The sequence below is a fragment of the Chlorocebus sabaeus genome, chromosome 8 (genome assembly GCF_047675955.1).
Source record: "Chlorocebus sabaeus isolate Y175 chromosome 8, mChlSab1.0.hap1, whole genome shotgun sequence".
NCBI lineage: Eukaryota > Metazoa > Chordata > Mammalia > Primates > Cercopithecidae > Chlorocebus > Chlorocebus sabaeus.
The window spans coordinates 9,651,315-9,671,926 of record NC_132911.1 but is presented as its reverse complement, the minus strand read 5'-3'; the positions used below and the strand labels follow the sequence as shown (position 1 = coordinate 9,671,926).

General features: G+C 46.7%; 1 protein-coding gene across 1 annotated transcript in view; it reads left to right on the top strand.

The window, feature by feature from the left end:
- PRSS55 (serine protease 55) overlaps positions 1-13,780 on the top strand; it is a 28,858-nt gene extending 15,078 nt beyond the window's left edge. Inside the window, exon 5 of the mRNA XM_007961674.3 lies at positions 13,557-13,780. Within this exon, the coding sequence (XP_007959865.3) occupies positions 13,557-13,682 (126 nt within the window). The 3' untranslated portion in view covers positions 13,683-13,780. The remainder of the gene's footprint in view (positions 1-13,556) is intronic.
- Positions 13,781-20,612: the final 6,832 nt, after the last annotated feature.

Genomic DNA, 20,612 nt, shown 5'->3' with positions numbered 1-20,612 from the left:
AAATTAGTTGGATGTGGTGGCAGGTGCCTGTAATCCCATCCACTCGGGAGGCTGAGGCAGGATAATGGCTTGAACCCAGGAGGTGGAGGTTGCAATGAGCCAAGATTGCACCATTGCACTCCAGCCTAGGCAATAAGAGTGAAACTCCATCTCCAAAAAAAAAGAAAAAAGAAAAAAACTTTCTAGTTCTCCTTTTTCCCACTCTAACCCTGCTCCTCCAGAGGTCCTACAGCTACAATGTTTAGAAGCCATTTTTTCAGAAGCTCCTAAGAACCTGGGACTCAGGCAGGCCCAGTGGAGGGTGGCCAGGCAGAGTGTGCACCATCTCAGGACATCACCAGTGTCCACTCCACTTTCCTGCTCACTGCCCTCTGACTTCTGTGTGAGGGCCCTCCCACACAGAAGGACTCCCAAATTGGGGGTCCTCCAATTTGCATAGTTCTGGATGGTTTTCACCCACTCTCCAATTTGCGTAGTTGTGGATGGCTGGCCCTTTGCTGGGGCCTGGGGTGGGCATAGAACTCAAACCTGGCCTAGAAGGACATTGATTTTGGCCACAGGGATGGGAGCAGCAATGGGCTGTGGGCTTTGTGGGTCATAAGAGCGAGACCAAGACTTCTGCTGGAGTTATCAGGAACAAGACTCTCTCTCTCTCTCTCTCCTGGGACTCCCAAGATGGTAGGGTGCATGTTGAAGGTACTGCTCATGCGAAGGCTGCTGGGAAGTGTGGTGGTTCCTTTTATCTGTCAACATGGAGGGCATCTTTGGATGAGATTAATGTTTAAATTGGTAAACTCTGAAGAAGCAGATTGCCCTCCATAATGGGGGTGGGCCTCATCTAATCCACTGAAGGCCTGAGTAGGACAAAAATGATTGGCCCTCCCTGCACAAGAGGGAATTCCTCAGCCGCCCACCTTCGGACTTCACCTGTATTGTCAGCAATTCTGGGGCTCTGCCTGCCGGTCTCTAAACCAGAGCGGCACCATCGGCTCTCCTGCATCTCGAGTCTGCCGGTCCACACACCAGGTTCGAGCCTGCCAGTCTCTGTAGTCAGGTGAGCCAATTCCTTATAATAAACAGCTTCATATCTGTATATCCATATTTATATCACCTACATATCTACATCTCATCTCTATATCAACTCTATCTAATCTATCTCTCCTGTTTTTTTCTGGAGAACTCTGACTAATATGGGGGAAGAGCTTCTGTACTGTGAAGGGGCTTCTTAGATAATGAGGTGGAAGCAATGTTGCTGTTTCACTTTTCTTTTTTGAAACATGGTCTCACTCTGTCGCCCAGGCTGGAGTGCGGTGGCATGATCACAGTTCACTGCCACCTAGATCTCAGGCGATCCTCTCAACTCAGCCTCTCTAATAGCTGGGACTACAGGTGCACATCACCACACTTGGCTCATTTTTTACAATTTTTTGTAAGATGGGAGTCTCACTATGTTACCCAGGCTGCTGTCAAACTCCTGGGCTCAAGCAATCCTCCCGCCATGGCCTCCCAAAGTGCTGTGATTACAGGCATAAGTCACCGCACCTGGCCCTGTTTCACCAGTGAATGCAACATTTTGTCATGATATGGAAATTGTCAGTTTAAACATTATCCCATCAATTGTGATTAGTCAGGCTACAGGATTATCATCTGTGTCCCAAGAGAGTTTTCATACCTAGAGTCACACAGTGTAGTGTCTAAACTGCACTGTGGTTCCCCAGTGCGAATGTGTGGGGGACAAGACAGACACACAGAGACATCTGTTGGACATCAAGGGAAACAACAATGTCTGTTGGACATGGAGTCGACCACTGCTACTAAGGTGTTTCAACTTAACAACTTAATAAATGCAATGGTTAGGCATTTCATTTGGTCTAGAAGCACCATAAAAAAAAAAAAAAAAAAAAAAAAAAAAAAAAGCTAAGATGCTAAGGGTTTGTGAACTGGGAAAGTTTGAAGAACCTCTAGCCTAAAAGATAATTGCTGATTTTAATATTTTGTATTTAAGAATTAGGGGTGAGTTGTTACAATAGTTTTGTGGAGGGTAATTTGAGAGTAGCCCAAACGTCTCCTTAAAGATGACCTAACTGGGCATGGTGGCTCACGTCTGTAATCCCAACACTTTGGGAGGCCGAGGCAGGTGGATCACCTGAGTTCATGAGTTCAAGACCAGCCTGGCCAAAATGGTGAAACCCCATCTCAACTAAAAATACAAAAAAAATTAGCTGGGTGTGGTGGTGGGCGCCTGTAATTCCAGCTACTTGAGTGGCTGAGGCAGGAGAATCGCAGAGGAGGCAGAGATTGCAGTGAGCTGAGATCACACCATAGTACTCCAGCCTGGGTGACAAGAGCAAAACTTTGTCTCAAAAAAAAAAAAAAAAAAAAATGACCTCCTGCAGCAGGGACATGAAATCAAGGCTCAGGTGTCTGTGGGCTGTTTTGTCTGCCCTGCACCTAGTGGCTCCGGTTTATTTGGGGGAACCCTCTTCCTCATTGCCAGTTTCTGATCTCACCTTTCTCAAGATCCATTTTGTATGGACAGGTAGAGCCCCACTTCTGATTCCGGAGGTTGCATGGAACCAGGCCTGGCCAATGAGAGGCCCTCAACCCAGGGCCTCAGGATGTCTTTCAGGTGGCCCTAAGAACCAAGCTTGGCAATCTTGGCAAGTCCCAGAACTTCACCTGGGACTTGCACAGGCTCTTTGAGATTAGCAGCTCTCTCTCTGTCTGCTAGGACTGACCCTTGGAGAATGTAAGCCTAGAGCTTCTGGGGGCCCCATGTGGAGGTGACTGCCCTGAGAGTGAAGTCAAAGAGTGAAGACATCACATCCTGATATTTTTATAGCCCTTACAGCCAGGCATGCCTGAACCACAGATTTCTTTTCTTTTCCTTTTCTTTTTTTTCTTTTCTCTTCCTTCCTTCCTTCCCTCCTTCCTTCCTTCCTTCCTTCCTTCCTTCCTTCCTTCCTTCCCTCCCTCCCTCCCTCCCTCCCTCCTTCCTTTCTTCCTTCCTTCCTTCTTTCCTTCCTTCCTTCCTTCCTTCCTTTCTCTTTCTTTCTTTTTCTTTTTTTTTTTTTTAGACAAGGTCTTCACTCTGTTGCCCAGGCTGAGTGCAGTGGCACCATTTTGTTTCCTTTAACAAATCTCTCCCTATCTTCCCCTTTCCCCTATCCTTCCTAGGTTCTAGTATTCTCTGTTCTAATTTTTACTTTTATGAGATGAACATCTTTTAGTTTCCACATCATATAAGCATTTACAGCTATACATTTCCCTCTCACTGCTGCTTTAGTGCATCACATATGTTTTTGTGTGTTATGTTTTCACTCTCATTGACCTTAAAGTATTTTCTAATTTCCCATGTGAGCTCTTTTTACTCATTGGTTATTTAGGAGTGTGCTGTTTAATTTTTATATATTTGTAATTATTCTCCTGTTATTTATTTCTAATTTAATTCCACTGAGGTTGGAGAACATACTTTGTATTATTTCAATCCTTTTAAAAATTTGAGAATTGCTTTATAGCTTAGAATATGGTCTACCCTAAAGAATATTTTATGTACTCTATTTTAAAAAGTATATTCTGCTATTATTGGGTAGTGTGTTCTATAGATGTTTGTTAGGTGTAGCTGGTTTATAGTATTGCCAAAATCTTCTATATCCTTGTTAATCTTCTGCATAGTTGTTCTATCCATTATTTAACATGATGAGATTTAAGTCTCCAACTTCTGTTATTAAATTGTCTCTTTCTTCCTTCAATTCTGTCATTTTTTGCTTCCAATATTTTAATGTTCTATTGTTAGGTGCATATATGTTTATAGTTGTTGTATCTTTCTGAATCATTGACCCTGTAGTCATTATAAAATGTCCCTCTTTATCTCTAATGACTTTTTTGTTTTACAGTCTATTTTGTTGATATTATTAGCATCATATCCGCTCTTTTATCATTACTATTTGCATAGTATATCTGTTTCCATCTTTTTATTTTTAACCTACTTATATATATGAATGTAAATGTGCTTCCTGTAGACAACACGCAGTGGAACTTGTTTGTTTTCCAGTCTGACAATCTCTGTCTTTTAACTGGATTTTTAGTCCACTCACATTTAATGTGATCATTGATATAGTTTGATTTACATATGCCGTTTTGGTTTGTTTTCCTGTATGATGCTTTTCCTTTTTGTCCCTCTGATCTTCCTTTATAGACTTTTGCATCAAGTCAATATTTTCTAGTGTAGCATTTTAATTTTTTAATGATGCTAATTATATGTTTGAGTTGTTTTCTTAGTAGTTGCACTAGAACTTACAATACACATCTCAACTTATTAGAATTAACTTCTGGTTTAGACTAACTTATTTCTAGTAAGAGATCAAAACTTCCTTCCTACATAGTCCTATTTCCTCCTCCCCTTTTTTTTGCTATTATTTTCATATATTTACATCTACATATGTTATAAATCCAAAAATGCCTCACTATAATTGTTACATTATTTAACTTTATGTCTCACAGATTTTAAGAGAAGAAAGGAGATAAAGTATGTATTTATACAATTTTTATATTGACCTTAACAGGCACAGAAAACTGACTGTGTACTCTGTTGACCTAGCCTCAACAAACAGGACATGGTGGCCTGGACCCGTGCTTCTCAGACCATCCGTGAGGAAAAAGACCAGGGCTTTTGGTTTTTGGTTTTGCTTTGTTGGAAATTTCCAACTTATTTCAAACCAATACTTTCATAAAACATAAAATTGAACTACTTAAAAAATGAAATCGAAAATGAACACATAAAATGCAAGCCCACGTTATTTTTTTTTTTGGAGAGAGTGTCTCACTCTGTCACCCAGGCTGGAGGGCAGGGTGCAATCAGGACTCACTGCAGCCTCAACCTCCCAGGCTCAAGTGATCCTCCTGTCTCAGCTTTCTAAGTATCTGGGACCACAGGTGTGCACCATCATGCCTGGCTAATTTTATTTTATGGAGAGATGGGGTCTCGCCGTGTTGCCCAGGTTGCAAACTTTTTTATTACAGTCAACCCACATAACCCACTTAACTTTAAGTTTCTGTAAGGGTTTCTAAGCATTTACTCTCCATTTCTCTGCTTATCTCTTCGTGGGCCAGAAACAAGCAGTTTGCAGACCAGCAGTGGTCCCTATTCCACACTTCAGAAGCATTTCCCTAGAAGACCCAGACTTTAATCATCAAGAAATAGATGCCACCTGGCTACCAAGCCCAGGCTTTCTAAGGTAGAAGAGGATCACATTAGAATATGGATTGGATTGGAATGAAGCTTTCGGTGTGGCTCATGAATCATCGTTTGAATTGAGACTGTAGAGACTTATGTATTATTCATTGTCTTGAGCAGTAAGAGCTCACAAAGCTTCTCAGTGTCCTAGCCCAGAATAGCTTAATTGGGCACTGTTGCTCTGCAATGCAAAGTGCCTGTTTAATTCTGAGTTTTGCATTTTTACATCAGAACCGGCCCAGTAAGAGGCATCTTCTATCTTTAGTCCTGGCTTATTGCTCTTTGCTTGCGTGTGTGAATGCTGGGCCCCTCCCTGCAGAGCTTCTTGCCAGAGTGCTGTCCCCAGATTACCCTGAGACTCAGATGCTGCGTGAGCAGCTGCTAGGCACAGATGGGGAGAGGAAGGCAGCCCCCATCTGAGGTCCGAGGAGCAAAGGCAGGCCTCAGTGTCACTTATGCCCAGGGGAACTAGGCTTCCCTCAGCTGAGCCAGCTTCCAGAATGACGTTGGCCATGGCTCAAAGCTTAGCCCCAAGAACATGAGCCTCTAAGTCCCAGGTCCCTTGCCTGTAAAATGAGAATCATTGCATCGACAGAGTAAGGCTACTGAGGCTGTGACGATGCAGAAAGAGCCATGAGCAAAGCCTGCCATACACTGAACACTCAGGGAACTAAACGGCCCCAGACAAAGCAGAGCCACATGACCCCAGGGTTGCCACAGACCCTTATAACCCTCAGGGCTAGCCAGTTCCCTATCTCACCCCTAAATCCCTCCCTGCAACAGGATCAAGTCCCCTTGACACTCTTCACATCAATCCCAACAGCTAGTTATACCCTTGAATGCCTCTGCAGCAACAAGGCATCCAGCATCAGAAAACTGACCATACACTCTGTCAACCCAGCCTCAGCAAGCCCCAAAGTCTTAGTCTTGGATCCACAGGGCAGCCACGGTGCTCCTGTTGCCCCCTCCAGGCAGCCCTCCAGGTAGCCCTCCAGGTCACATAGAGAACTCACCACCTACAGGCAGCCCTCTGCTGCCTGCTCTTGACAAACAAAACAAAACAAACAAACAAAAACACAGGGTCTCACTCTGTTGCCCAGGCAGAAGTTCAGTGGCCCAATCACGGCTCACTGAAGCCTCACCCTCCAGGCTCAAGTGATCCTTCCACTTCAGCCTCCTGAGTAGCTGGGACCACAGGAGTGTGCAATCACACCTAGCTAATTATTTTTTGTAGATACAAGGTCCTCCTATGTTTTCCAGGCTGGCCTTGTACTCCTGGGCTCAAATGATCCTCCCACCTCAGCCTCTCAAAGTGCTGGGATTACAGGTGTGAGCCACTGTTCCCAGCTCAGCCCTCAGCTTTGACCAAGAGTGCAGAATCCTATGCTGAGCCACATCGGCCTCGCCGTAGCCCAGCAGATGGCAGTGTGCAGGCTGGAAGACCAGGCTCTGGCTTCACGGAGCCATGACATCCCCAAACCACACATCTCAGCTACTGCAGTCACCGCTCCTATTTATAGCTCCACGATTCCCGCCATCCTTGTCACTAGACAACCTGCCTTGTAACACTCTTCCCAGAGTGAGCCGCCGAGGGTGGTCCAGGTGTGCGCCAGCCTGTTGGCTCTGACACAGGGGTGTCAGCACTCACCCGAAGATCGGGCCTCCAACAACGCTCCCTCCCGCTCCCAGAGCCCATGTCTTTTCTCTCCTCTTTGAGCTTCCGGTGGCCTGGAAACCTGCACTGTTTTGCAGAGCTGCTTCTAGACTCATCCCCACCCCGCACTTCCCTTTTGTGGACTCCGGAGGTGGACCCCATCCTGACCTTTCTAAACCCTGGAATGTGTGAGATTCCAGGGCCCTCAGTCTCAGCCTCCTGCCTTCCTCTTTCTGACACTACGGCTGCCTTGCCACATCCCGGGGCCTCCCGGTGCTCTGCTCCTCCAGCCAATCCCATCAGCAGGCACCACTCAGGCTCGAAGCCCCAACTTGGCACCTTCTCCTTCCCATCCCTCCTTTTCCCTTCCCTTCCCACTCCTTTTCCCTCCTTTTCTTTCCTTCCCTTCCTCCCTCTCCCTTTGCCTCCTATCCCCTTCTTCCCTCCTCTCGCCTCCCCGCCTCCACTCAGTCTTGGTGGATTGTTGCAGATTTGGTGTTGCTCATTCACTCATCAAACATTTGCTGAGTCTTTTATATGCCGTTGCTGTTCCAGTCACGGGGAGGAACAGGGAACAAAATGTCACGCCCTCAGAAGCCGACACTCTAAGGAGACAGACGCCATAAACACACAGCTGTTGCTGAACCTGACAGGTGGAGAGGCACAGGGGAGAATGAGGACGAGGGAGCAGGGGCGGAGGAGGGACTCCTTCCTACAGCAGGTGTCCCGGAAGGCCCGGCTGAGAGCTGAGACCTGGAGGACAGGAGGCTTAGGACAGGACTGTTCTGTGTGAAAGGGTGTCTCGGGGATCTCTGGGCCTTTCCAGAACAGAGCTTCCCAGAGCTTTGCAGAATGAACAGGCTTCCTTAGGCAGCTGGGGCTGGCTTTGGAGAGGGAGCTCAGGCAGCGAGTTCTCAGGTGGGCCTGGCTGGGGTGGGGTGCAGTTCCCAGATGTCGCCTCAAGGTGGCAGAGTGACTCCAGACCAGGCAGGAGGACTTCAGTGTCTCCCTGTGCTTGGTCAGGCCTGGGGACCTGGGGCAGCCCCAGGGAGGCGACAGACACAGCCCTGGAAGGGGAGGGAAGCAGAGGTTCCCTGACAGCTGGCTGGAGCCTTCCAGGAGCGGCTGTGTCCCCACCCTCCCGGTGGCTGCCACCCTCCTGGGCCCTCACGGGTAGGGCCCTGGGCCCAGGCATTGCATCGAATGGGCCGTGGCTCTGCGGGGTTCCCCCGTCGCCTGGGTCCTGGGAGCTGGGGAACGATTTCCCTCACTCTGAGGCTGGGGCCACTTTGGACCCTTCCCTTCCCGACACAGCGAGCCAGGAGTCTGGGCCAACAGCTTAGCCCCGGCCATTCCCCCTGCCTGGAAGTCCCCTCCGGAAGCAGACGAGGAGCTGCTGAGGCAGAAGCCCAGGCACAGGCGGGACCCGGCAGCCTGAGGCACCCACGGCTCCAAAGCCTCAGACTTGGATCTGCAGGGCAGCCACAGGGCTCCCGTGCCCCCTCCGGGCAGCCCTCCTGGTCACACATCCACTCTAAGCCTTTTATTAAGCATCTCCTGTGTGCCAGGTACTGTGCTGGGGACCTGGTGGTGGGGCAGACAGATTGGAATGGCCAGTCCCAGAGATCAAAGTCAAGAGCAGGGGCCCCACCAGGCGGGGGTGGGATCAAGCCCACTGTGTGTCTTATCGGACCGCAGCCATGCCTGTTGCCTGGCGTCTGGTCTGTGGGTACTGCTGTATATACAGGCATAAGCTCAATAGATGCAACCAAGGCTGGGTGGGCCCTGGAGCCTGGAGCATTTACTACCTGACCCTTGACAGAAAACATTCGCTTACCCTGGTCTAGAGGGGGAGATGGATGTAAACGGACAGTCACCTCACCATAATATGTGCTAGGACAGAGGTGAGGGCCACGAGGGACGGAGCTGGGTCCTGTCCTGTAGGCCTCTGAAAGGTTCCTGCAGCGGCCATGGTCACAGAGAGCCATGGAAGAGGCTTGAGCAGGAGTGACACGATCCAATCCCAGAAACTCTGGTGTGGGAAGTGGAGGTGAGGGGACAGCCGCAGAGCCAGCGCCCGGGTAGCAGACGGTTGTAAGAGCCTAGGAAGGCGGCCTGTGGGGATGGGAAAGGGTCCGAGGTTGATGGCATTTCAGAGGGTGGACGATGGCATCGGAATGTTGAGATGTGGGTTGGGTTCAGGCCTAAGCCCGTGTCCAGCCTGTGTCCAGAACTCTGGGGGTCACACAGAGGCTCACGAAGCCCTGCTAAACGTGACAGTGATGAGACCCCGCAGAACAGCAAGAAAAGCCGCTGGTTCTACGATGCGAAACAAGGACCCAGGAGCTCAGCCCACCTGCTGTTCAGTGGCCATGTTAGGGTGCCAGGCAGGGGCTTCCTGACGTCAGTTCCAACGCTCAGTGCCCCTTTTGGGCTGTGTCTGTCCCCGTGACGTTGGAGAAAGATGGAGTGCACAGCCAGCAGCTCCCCACTCTGTCATTTCTCTAAACTGCAATTTTCTTACCTGCAAGGTGGAGGTAAGGTCCCGTTCCCGGCCTGGCTCTCAGTCTTGCTACAGCGAGATGATTCATAGAGAAGCACTGATAATCCGTAAAGCATTTTTATCTTTTATTTTTTTTATTTTTGAGACAGAGTCTCACTCTGTCGCTCAGGCTGGAGTGCAGTGCCGCAATCTCAGCTCACTGCAGCCTCTGCCTCCCAGGTTCCACAGATTCTCCTGCCTCAGCCTCCCGAGTAGCTGGAATTACAGGTGCCCGCCACCATGCCCTGCTAATTTTTGTATTTTTAGTAGAACAGGGTTTCTCTGTGTTGGTCAGGCTGGTCTCCAACTCCCGATTTCAAGTGATCTGTCCACTTTGGCTTCCCAAAGTGCTGGGATTATAGGTGTGAGCCACCGTGCCAGGCCCGCAAGGCATTTTAGCTATCCAAGTCATCGTTATCTACAGAGAATTACCTAGTGAGCTCCATAACACATAAGTAGGAGTCCAGAACTCCCAGCTCCTGAAGTACAAGGCTGGTTATGGCCAAGTCAATGAAGGAAGGGGCTGAGCCTGTGGAGCCGGCAGCCTGGCGTCACATTTCTGGCCCCATAAATCTGTCCTAGTCCTGGCTCTGGTGTGGCATCAGCTGGTGGCAGTTGGCTGCTGTGCCTTAAACATCAAGAATTTCTGGGACTCTTGATGGGACTTCCAAGAGTTTGCGTCCAAGACAGACGCAAACTCCAGAACACTCCCAACTGATGCCATTTTGTTGACTTTGAGTGGAGAAAATTGGGGCACAGGGACCCAATCTCTGCCTCCCCACTTCTGAGACTGATTGCCTGGTTTCCCAACCCCTCTCCTCCCTGCTTGCCCCTAGACAGTGCTTGATGACAACTGTGTTACCCTGGGATATGTTACCTGGGTTTTTACTGTATCAGCTTCTCTTGAAGATGTAGCTTTCCATTCAATACCTGATGTATGTGGGGGCATGTGTGTGTGAGCATGTGAGCATGTGTGTGCACGTGCCTGTGCATGAGCACAAACACATCTGCAGGGGTGGATGGAAAGCTGGAGGGAGGATTGCTTGCTCAGCTATCCTGTCTTCTTTCACTTTCAGATGACACTGAATAAATCAATTACTCCCACTAAAACATTTTACTGCCCCAAGAGTGATATGGACCCAGCCTTCCAGGACACTTTGAAATCCCCTGTTGCCGCCACCTTCTCTTACTATCTTCTTGTTCATAGCGTACTCAGAAGGTCCTGCAAGTGATGGGCTTTCAGTACTTTCCAAGACCCCTTCCTTCTGAGAGGGCAGTGGAAGGATATCCTTTAAAAGCTGTCTGTGCTCAACAAGCAATAAAGGTCGTGCTTCATGGCTGAAGGTCGAAAGGCACAGGAAGCAATCGGGCGCACAGGACTTCTTACTGATCTGCTTATTTGCCTTCTTTTCTTCTAAGACAATGAGCTTATGAGGCAGAAACTCCCTTGGCTTTAAAATGCACTCACTCATTCATTCATTCATTTATTCTTCCTGTTATTGAATCAGAATAAGTGTTCAGTTCTTCTCTTTGTGCTGGGAAACACAAAGACAGGCAGTGCCCAGTTGCTGTCTTAGGGAACTCGACCTCTGGTGGGGAAGGCAGGGTAACCAGCAGCATTGCAGGCGTGAGACGCAGCACAGGTGGAGGCGTGAACTGAGGCCACGAATCCCAGCAGATCGAGGACCAGCTTCCCTGTGACTGCATGTCCTGCAAGGTCATCTTGTGCAAGGTAGGGGCACCCTGCAGCGGGATTTCACCTCCTAACTCTGGCAATGCTGACCAATATGCCAATGAGAGGGGCTGAAGGGAACAGCTGAGAACAATGGAACAATGTCTCTCCATCTGCACAGGCTCTAAGAGCACTTGGTGATGGGGAAAAGCGCTCACCCCTTCCTTTTAGGGGGGCACGAAAAATTCGCACTCCTCTCTCTCTTTTGTCAAGCCCCACGCTGTCCTCACTATAAAGCATCTCCAGATTCCCTGTGCTTTCCATCTGCCCATTTAATAGGAACCAACAAATTCTTCCAAAAGTAGAACCTTTGCAAAATCCCTGCTTTCAACTGTTCCTGCCCAAAGATGCAGTTAAATGACAGAAACATTGGCCATTTGGATAATAGCAATACAGAGCAGCCGGATATTGAGATGCACCACAGAACATGCTGGAAGTTGCTGGGGGAAAGGGCACCATTTCCTGCCTTGCCTCAGTAAGCCTTAATGTACACTGTGCAAAGGGAAATGTCTTCATGCTTAGAATAAAGAGTATTGGAAGCTACTATGAGGAAGCTCCTCATCTTTCTCTTAGAACAAAGGCTGGGGTCTATTTGATTGAAAGCAGAAAGCCCATTTCTAACTTGCTGATGCTGTCAAGATTGGAACTTTTAAAGAATCCCATTCTTTGAGAGAGTGAAATCATGGGAGTGTTAATCATGGCAAAGCTAAGGATGGCTGGAGGCCTCCAGGAAACATCTTCCTACTTTAATCTACTGAGCACTGGGTTGAAAAAGCAAAGCTTAGATGTGACCCCAAAAGCACAGACAGCAAAAGCAAAAAAAATAGACAAATGGGGTTGCACTAAACTAAGAAGCTTCTACACAGCCAAGGAAATAATTAACAGAGTAAAGAGACAACCTATGGAATGGGAGAAAACATTTGCAAACCATGTATGTTTTAAGGGGTTAATCCCTAAAATATACAAAAAATCCAAACAACTCAATAGTAAGAAAACAAATAACCCAATTTAAAAATGGGCAAAGGACCTGAATAGACATTTCTCAAAAGAAGACACATAAGTGGCCGAATGAAACACTTCTCAACATCACTAATCATCAAGGAAATGCAAATTAATATCACAAAGACATATGACTTCACACCTGTTAGAATGGCTGTTATCAAAAAGACAAAAGATAGTGAGTGTTGGTGAGGATGTGGAGAAAGGGGAATGTTTGTATTCCGTTGGTGGGAATGTAAATTAATACAACCAAAATGGGGAACAGTATGGAGGCTTCTCAAAAACTATAATCCAGCAATCCCACTTCAGGGCATCTTTTCAAAGGAAATGAAATCAGTATGTTGAAAAGATATTTGCACTCTCATGCTTGTATTATTCATAATAGCCAAGACATGTGTTGTGGTTTAGTTCTGTGTCCCCACCCAAATCTCAGTTTGAAGCATAATCCCCATAATTCTCAGGTGCAGAGGGTGGGACCTGGTGGAAAGTGATTGGATTGTGGGGGCAGTTTTCCCTTTGCTATTCTCGTGATAGTGAGTGAGTGCTCACAAGATCTGATGGTTTCATAAGGGGCTCTTCCCCCTTCGTTTGCTCTCTCTCTCACCTGCTGCCATGTAAGACATGCCTTTGCTTCTCTCTCATCTTCTGCCACGATCATAGGTTTCCTAAGGCCTCTCCAGCCATGTGGAACTGGGAGTTAATTAAACCTCTTTTTTAAATAAATTGCCCAGTCTTGGGTATGTCTTTATAGCAGTGTGAGAATAGACTAATACAACCTGGAACAACCTATGTGTCCATCAACAAATGAATGATAAAGATATATATATATATCTTTATCATTCATTTGTTGATGGACACATATATAAGATGGATATATATATAATATATACAATAAAACGCTATTCAGCCTTAAACAAGAAGGAAATTCTGTCATTGACAATGACACAGATGAACCTAGAGGACATTAGACTAAGTGAATTAAACCAGGCCCAGAAAGACAAATACTGCATTATCTCACATACATATGGAATATAAAAAATTTGAACTCATGGAATCACAGAGTAGAATGGTGGTTATGAGACCTGAGGGAGGAAATGGTCAAAGGGCACAAAATTTCAGTTAGACAGGAGAATTAAATTTTGAAGATCTATTGTACAGCATGGTTACTATTGTTAATACAGTAATAATGTATTACAGACTTGAAAATTGCTAAGAGAAGAGATCTTGAATGTTCTCATCACAAAAAAGCAATATGTAAGGTGATGGATATGTTAATTAATTTAATTGGAGTAACCATTTCACAATGTATACATAAATCAAAGCGTCACATTGTACATCATAAATACGTACAATTTTTTAAATGTGTCAATTATACTTAAAATTTGTAAAAAAGCAAAGCTATTTTCCCACTTTACAAAGAATGAACACCAGAAGCTCTCAAACAAAGCCACCTGGGCCTCACACCTTTCATCTGCAAAATGGGTGCTTGGCTCTTTCTTCTACGTGGAGTCATTTTTGAGGCAGAAAACATACCCTTGGTCATAGCCTTGAGTTGAAAATCTTTGAGGGCATTTTCTGTCCAAATGACTGAAAAAATCAACCAAAACCTCTCCATTTTGATGATGCTCATGCTTTGTGATAGGAGTAGCCTCAAATTACTGCTAAAGGGTTCTCTTTTCTTGTCTAATAATGAAAATCTAGGCAATTACTAGCAAAGAGAACAAGTTGCCTTTGTAGGAGAATTAGGCTTCATCGTGATTATGACTACTGGTTTTATTTTGTGGCAAGAGAGGGGCCCAGGAGTCTGCTTTAGTGTACCTTTGAATGATGACTGATTTAATAATGATATTTATTTAACACTTTTTATATATACTATTAGGCACTGTACGTAAAATCTCACTTAATCCTCAATATGGCCAAATGAAGTAGGCCCGACTATTTATACCTATTGACTGATTAAGAAAATGAGACATAAAAGGTTTAGATAGCTTGCCCAAGGGCGCACAGGAACTGGCAGTAGACTTCCTGCCTTCTGGGTCATCCTCCATGAAGTTGCTGAGAACCACCCAGGAAAGAGCAAGCCCTGGTGGCCAGCCAGGTTTGGGGCACGTGGTCTCCTAAGCTAGGGCACAGGGCTCCAAGGACTTCTTCTGCCTGCACTGCATGGTCTTTGCTCCTGTAGCCACCCTCTAGACTTCCAGATGCCCCAGCTGAGATGCATGCATTTTCTAAAATCAGTATGGATCACTGCGTCACCAAGAAAATAACTCAACAATTATTTTGTAAAGGATCCAAGGGTGAGACAAGTTTTAATTATAATCCCTTTCACTCTGAATGCTCAGCCCCACCAACCTGTCCCTATTGTTTGTCCTGATGTCCTCCATTTGTCTCACAACCATTTAACAGATGCCTCATGAGAAGCCATCCATGGGCTTGGGGCTGGGAATGGAGCAGTGAGCAAAAAGGAACAGGCATTGCTTTGTGGAGCATATACAGTATGGGGAAGACTGGCATCTATGAAATCACTACACAAATATATATAAGTTGCAACTGCAATAAACATGAATGCAAATAAAAAATTCTAAGCCCCACAACCAACTGAATGGACCCCCTCCTTTTAGCCAAGGGCATTCCAAAGTTAACCTGAAACACTAGTTCAAGGCATGATAGGAAGTGGGGATCAGGCATGCCTCATTATGCCCTCCTCCCTTTGGAATTCAGGCACAGCTGGCCAGCATTAACATTAAAACAGATGCATTAAGACTGACAAAACTGACTCTTTGTAGTAATAAAATACCAACATGACAGATAGCAGGCCCTGAAAGAAATTGAAGCTTTTGCCCTAAAATCTATTTCTTTGATATATTTTGAAATGGTCTCACAAAGCTGTCTCTTGTGAGGAAAATCTACATTCTGTAATTTTCTTCCCTTTCCAGATCTTTCTCTGATCCAGGAGAGAATTAACTGAGAGTCTGGCCTCTTTCTAAGTCTGTTAAGAAACATTTACAATCTATTCTCTCTGAAACCTGCTGCCTGGAGACTTCATCTACATAATAAAAACCTTGGTCTCCACAATCCCTCATCATAATCCAGACACTCCGTTCTATTGATTCCAGGTCTTTAGATAACAATTTAATTCTTTCAACCAATTGCCAATTAGAAAATCTTTGAATCCACCTATGACCTGGAAGCCCCATGACCAACCAATTTACATCTTATATGTATTGATTGATGTCTTCTGTCTCCCTAAAATGTATAAAACCAAGCTGTAGCCTGACCACCTTGGGCACATGTTCTCAGGCTCTCCTAGACCATATGTTCTCAGGATCTGCCATGGTCACCCATATTTGGCTCAGAATAAATCTCTTCAAATATTTTATTTTTTCTCCTTTTGTCAACATGACTTTGTAGAGAAAAAGTGGAGATGAGTCTAGAGGAGTTGGTTTCTGGACAGTCTCCTAGAAGTCTTCCTGTGAACATGGCATTGAAGCTGTAACCGAAACACAGACTCAGTTGTTCTTTGCTGGCAGAGTATAATTAATAATAGTGAGGTCTGGTATAAAGAAAGTGACTTTTTATTACAGAGCTAGCTTAGGGGAAGAAGTACAGGCTTTCTGCCTTAAGCGTTCTGCTTCCCTTTTGGAACAGAAAGCAGGTGCTTTTAAAAGGAAAATTGACAGGTCGGGCACAGTGGCTCACGCCTGTAATCCCAGCACTTTGGGAGGTCAAGGCAGGTGGATAACCTGAGGTCAGGAGTTCAAGCCAGTCTGGCCAGCATGGCGAAACCCCGTCTCTACTGAAAACACAAGAAAATTAGCCTGGCGTGATGGTGCTTGCCCGTAATCCCAGCTACTTGGGGGGCTGAGGCAGGAGCATTGCTTGAACCTGGGAAGTGGAAGTTGCAGTGAGATGAGATCATGCCATTGCACTCCAGCCTGGGCAACAAAAGCAAAACTCTGTCTCAAAAAAAAAAAAAAAAGAAAGAAAAATTGACATAAATGGCATGCAGTGGAGGAAGCAGGAAGGTAGGAGTCTGTATAACTCACTTTGGTGCTTTATCTACTGGTGGTCAAGTTGGCACCTTCACGGGCAGAACTAAGTTGTAAAAGTTATTGAATATCTCCAGGTGGGAGAGTTTCACATTGACCATACTTTGAGTTGTGGATAGACTGCTGTCTCTTGAGGCAATCTCCAAGTGGGAGAGAGTTTCGTGTTGGGGATACTTTGAGTTGTAGATGGATTGCTCTCTCTCAAGCTGAGAGAGAGTCCCACACTGGAGCTACTAACCACCTAGTTAGCTGAACTTGCCCTTTGGACAGTACCTGGTGAAGGAGAGGTAAAAGGCTATAATTGCACTTCTAAAGAGCTAAGTTGGAAGTGGGAAGCAGAGGAAAAGCAGGAAGGAGAAAAGAAGAAAAAATAATAATAAACTCATTCTCTTGTTCTTAGAAAGATGGAGGTACTCAGTTTGAAAACCAAAATAGGAAGTGACAAGTAGGAGAACAATGAAGGAAAGAGCATTCCAGACAAAGGGCACAATGTGCTCAACACCCTTGTAGCAAGAGGGGACATGCTGGATCTCAGAGGCTGAAAGAGGGTATGATGGTTAATTTCATGTATCAACTTGACTGGGCTAAGTGATGCCTAGATAGCTGGGAACACATTATTTGTGGGTATCTCTGCAAGGCTGTTTCCAGAAGAGATGAGTATTTGAAAATGAAGAATGAGTAAGAAAGATCCTCCTTCTCCCATGTGGGTGGGCATCACCAAATCCACTGAGGACCCAGATAGAACAAAAAGGCAGAGGAAGGGTACATTCGTTCTCTCTCTTCTCAAGCTGGGACATCCATCTTCTCTTGCCCTTGAACATTAGGGCTCCTGGTTCTTGGGCCTTTGGATTCTGAGACTCCTACCAACAGCTCCCCCAGCTGTGGTTTCTTATGACTGCTAAGTTGACGGATTAACCATGGGAGGGAAGGTTCTGGTTCAGACTAGAAGATCAGGCCCCATCCTGCCTGGGCTGTGAGTCTGTAAGAAGCCCCTGTTAGGGAAGCCTCTGCCACTCCCCAGGCCTGCTCCTTCTCTCGCCAGGATCTTTGTCCCCTGCAGATGAGATATCCGCCATCTTCTTCCTGCTCTCTAGAGTCGGCCTTCACTCTAAACTGGGTTGCCCCAAGTCCTTCAGAACCCAGGGAGAAGCAGCTGCCTCTTCCTTTAGAGTCGACAGAATGTGTTCCTGTCACTTTCAGGTCACTCCTGGTCCCAAATCCTAAAAAACCTCCCAACTCACACCCTTGCCATCCCAGCTGACTCCTTTTCCTCCTGTCCCCACCCTTGACCTGGCTGCTTGGCCCTTGGCATGAGCCTGGCCTCTTCAAGGACCCAGAGTCAGCCATCCCTTCCAACAGATCATGTTACTGCCCTCAGGTAACACTTCCAAGGGTCCCATGAGATGTTCCATGCTCATGGCTGTGTTTTTCCATTCTCTCACTGCTATAAATACCTGAGACTGGGTAATTTATAAAGAAAAGAGCTTTCATTGGCCCACGGCTCTGCAGGTTGTACAGGAAGCATAGTGGCTTCTGCTTCTGGGGAGGCCTTAGGAAATTTAGAATCATGGCGGAAGGCAAAGGGGAAGCAGGCACATCTCATATGCCTGGAGCAGGAGCAAGAAAGAGCAGGATGGGGGAGGTGCCACGTACTTTTAAACGACGAGATCTCATGAGAACTCTATCACAAGACAGCACCAAGGTGATGCTGCTAAACCATTCATGAAGGTTCCACCCCTACAATCCAATCACCTCCCACCAGACCCCACCTTCAACACTGGGGATTACAATTTTACATGGGATTTGGGCAGTGACGCAGATCCAAACCCTGTCAATGCATGTTTGGGAAACTCTCCTGGTTGCATCTCCATCTTGAAAGTCTCCATCTTCATATTGGAGTTTCGCTGTGTTAGCACTGTAAAGTTTCTGGAAGGTTCTGCAGTATAAGCTACTGTTCCATCTGGTGAACTGGCCTTCCCTAAACCTTCATGACCCTGGACTTCCATGTCCACACAACATTTGTGAACATGCCACGAACGATGCAGACAGACACGGACATTTGACACAGGCTTTCTGGTGTGATTGCTACAGCCAAGCACTGATAATTTGGCTACCGGCACATGCACCAGCCCTTTTCTTCCTAGGTATCCCAAGTCCAGCTCCCTGCTTCTTCACCAAGCCCCTAGTCTTGTCTTTACCCTGATACTTCATTATATTTCAAGCCCTGATCTAATAGCAAGGAGCTGGGGCTTTCTTTCTCTTTTCTTTTCTTTTTTTTTTTTCTTTCTTTTTTTAAAAATTTGCTTCTGTCACTCAAGGAGCTGGGGCTTTTCTAGAGGCTCCAGAGTTTCAACCTGAACATGCAATCCCAAGTGAGAAGGTGAAACCTGATGTAAGCGAAGCTCGGTGATGATGAGTCACATTTTAGTGTTTGTGGACTGAATGAATGAGGGATTGAATGGACATGGGGATTAGCTGAATGAATGAGAAAGCTAATAAGCTAGGATCTAGGACATTGTTCTAATGTATTTTTATGTGTAGGTGAAAACCATCATATTCCCCCTCTTAGATGCATGTACATGAATGTGCAAAAGACTCTCCTGGTCTGAGGGAGGAGTTGCTCTAGAAAGCTCTAGACAGAGCATGCAGCGGCGGCATATGGTAGCAGGTGCACTCTTTCTCCAGCCTTTCTCACTGTCCTGCTTATGGCCAGGAAAAAGCCTCACTGGGGCCTATGGTTGATGAGTGTGGCTTTTGCAAGTCCTGACCATTTCTCTACCAACAGGGAGGTTGTGCTGCAGCTCATGGCAGCAGGTGCCAGAGTGGCTAGGGAGCAAGTTCCAAATCCTACACCCAGTGGCTTTCCCGTTCAGGCTGGCCAGATCTGCATTTTTGCAGGTGAGGAATCAAAATGGGGCAGGATGCTGACTTGCCTGGGGCCACGCTGCAGGCAGAAGCCAAATGTATGCTTCTGGCTCCTCCTACTGCCGAGCTAGACAGGACGTCTCAAGCTCAGCTTCCCAGCAGAATTAGCGGGAGGCTTTTACAAATACTGATGCCTGGGCCCACTCCAACAGAGTTCTACGGAAACTGCTGTGCCGTGGTGCCCGGACAACCTTGTGTGGATCCACACAGGCTCCATCAAAGCACTGCCTATCTGGGTCTTGACAGAACAGTTTGTGATGCCCCAGAACGCAAGAGGATGGGAGCCAAAGAGGAGCTGCTCTGGAGCCATCTCCCCCTCCCCTCCCTTCTCCTCAGGGCTAGTGAAGTAAAGGTCTTCTCCCACACTCTAAGTGCTTAGAGTGCAGGTGCAGGATACAACACCACTCTGCTGCAGCCTAGAACCAGCTCCCTAGCAACAGGGTGTCCCACAGCTCCTATCCCAGCCATCCGGCCCCTTGTCTTGTGGTGTCCTGGTCAGGGTTTCCAGTGTGTGGGATGAGGCTCAGGAGGAGATGGTACCTTTGGCCTAACTCTTTTCTCCATCTCTGTGCATAATAAAAGGCTCTAACAGTGGCTCACGTGTGAGGCCCTGTCCTTGTTCCATGGGTGTACTTGACAAGAATCTGACTCAACAGCAGGTAGGGATGAAGGCTGGAATGCTTCATTTTAAGTTTTGGTTTTTACTTTTTATTTGGAAGCAATTATGGGTTCACAGAAATTTGCAAAACAACAAACAGCAGGCTTGTATGTCTTTTCCTCAACTCCAGTGGTAACGCCGTGCAGAACCCCGGGATGGCGCCACGAGGACGACTTTGGTACCATCCACAGAACTTCTTCGTATTTCATTTTCTATTTTTTCTTTTTGAGACAGGGTCTCACTTTGCCACCCAGGCTGGAGTGCAGTGATGGGAACACGGCTCACTGCAGCTTCGACCTCACGGGCTCAAGAGATCCTCCTGTCTCTGTCCCCAAGTAGCTGGGACTACAGGCAGGCACCATCACACCCGGCCTAACTTCTTCAGATGTCACTGGTTTACATGCCTGTGGGTGTGTGTAGTTCTGTGCAATTCCTCATGTGTGCAGATTCGTGTGACCATCACAAGTGACAACAGCCAGAACTGCTTCATGACCACAGGGCAATGACATCCCTCAAGTTACCCCTCAGGCTCCATCCCCATTCCTAACCCTGAACAACCACTCATGTTCTCCGTCTCTGATGTTGATATTTCAAGCATGTTATTTAGATGGAATCCCACGTTCTCAAAGAATGTTTTTGAGACTGGCTTCTTTCACTCAGCATGATTCCCTTGAGATCCTCCTGAGTTGTCATGTGCAACAAGAGTCCGTCATCTTTGCTGCTGAGCAGACCTCCCTGGCATGGACGGAGCACGGCCAGAGTGGTTTATTTCACCACTCGCCCCTGAAGGAACATCCAGATTGTTTCCAGTTTGGGG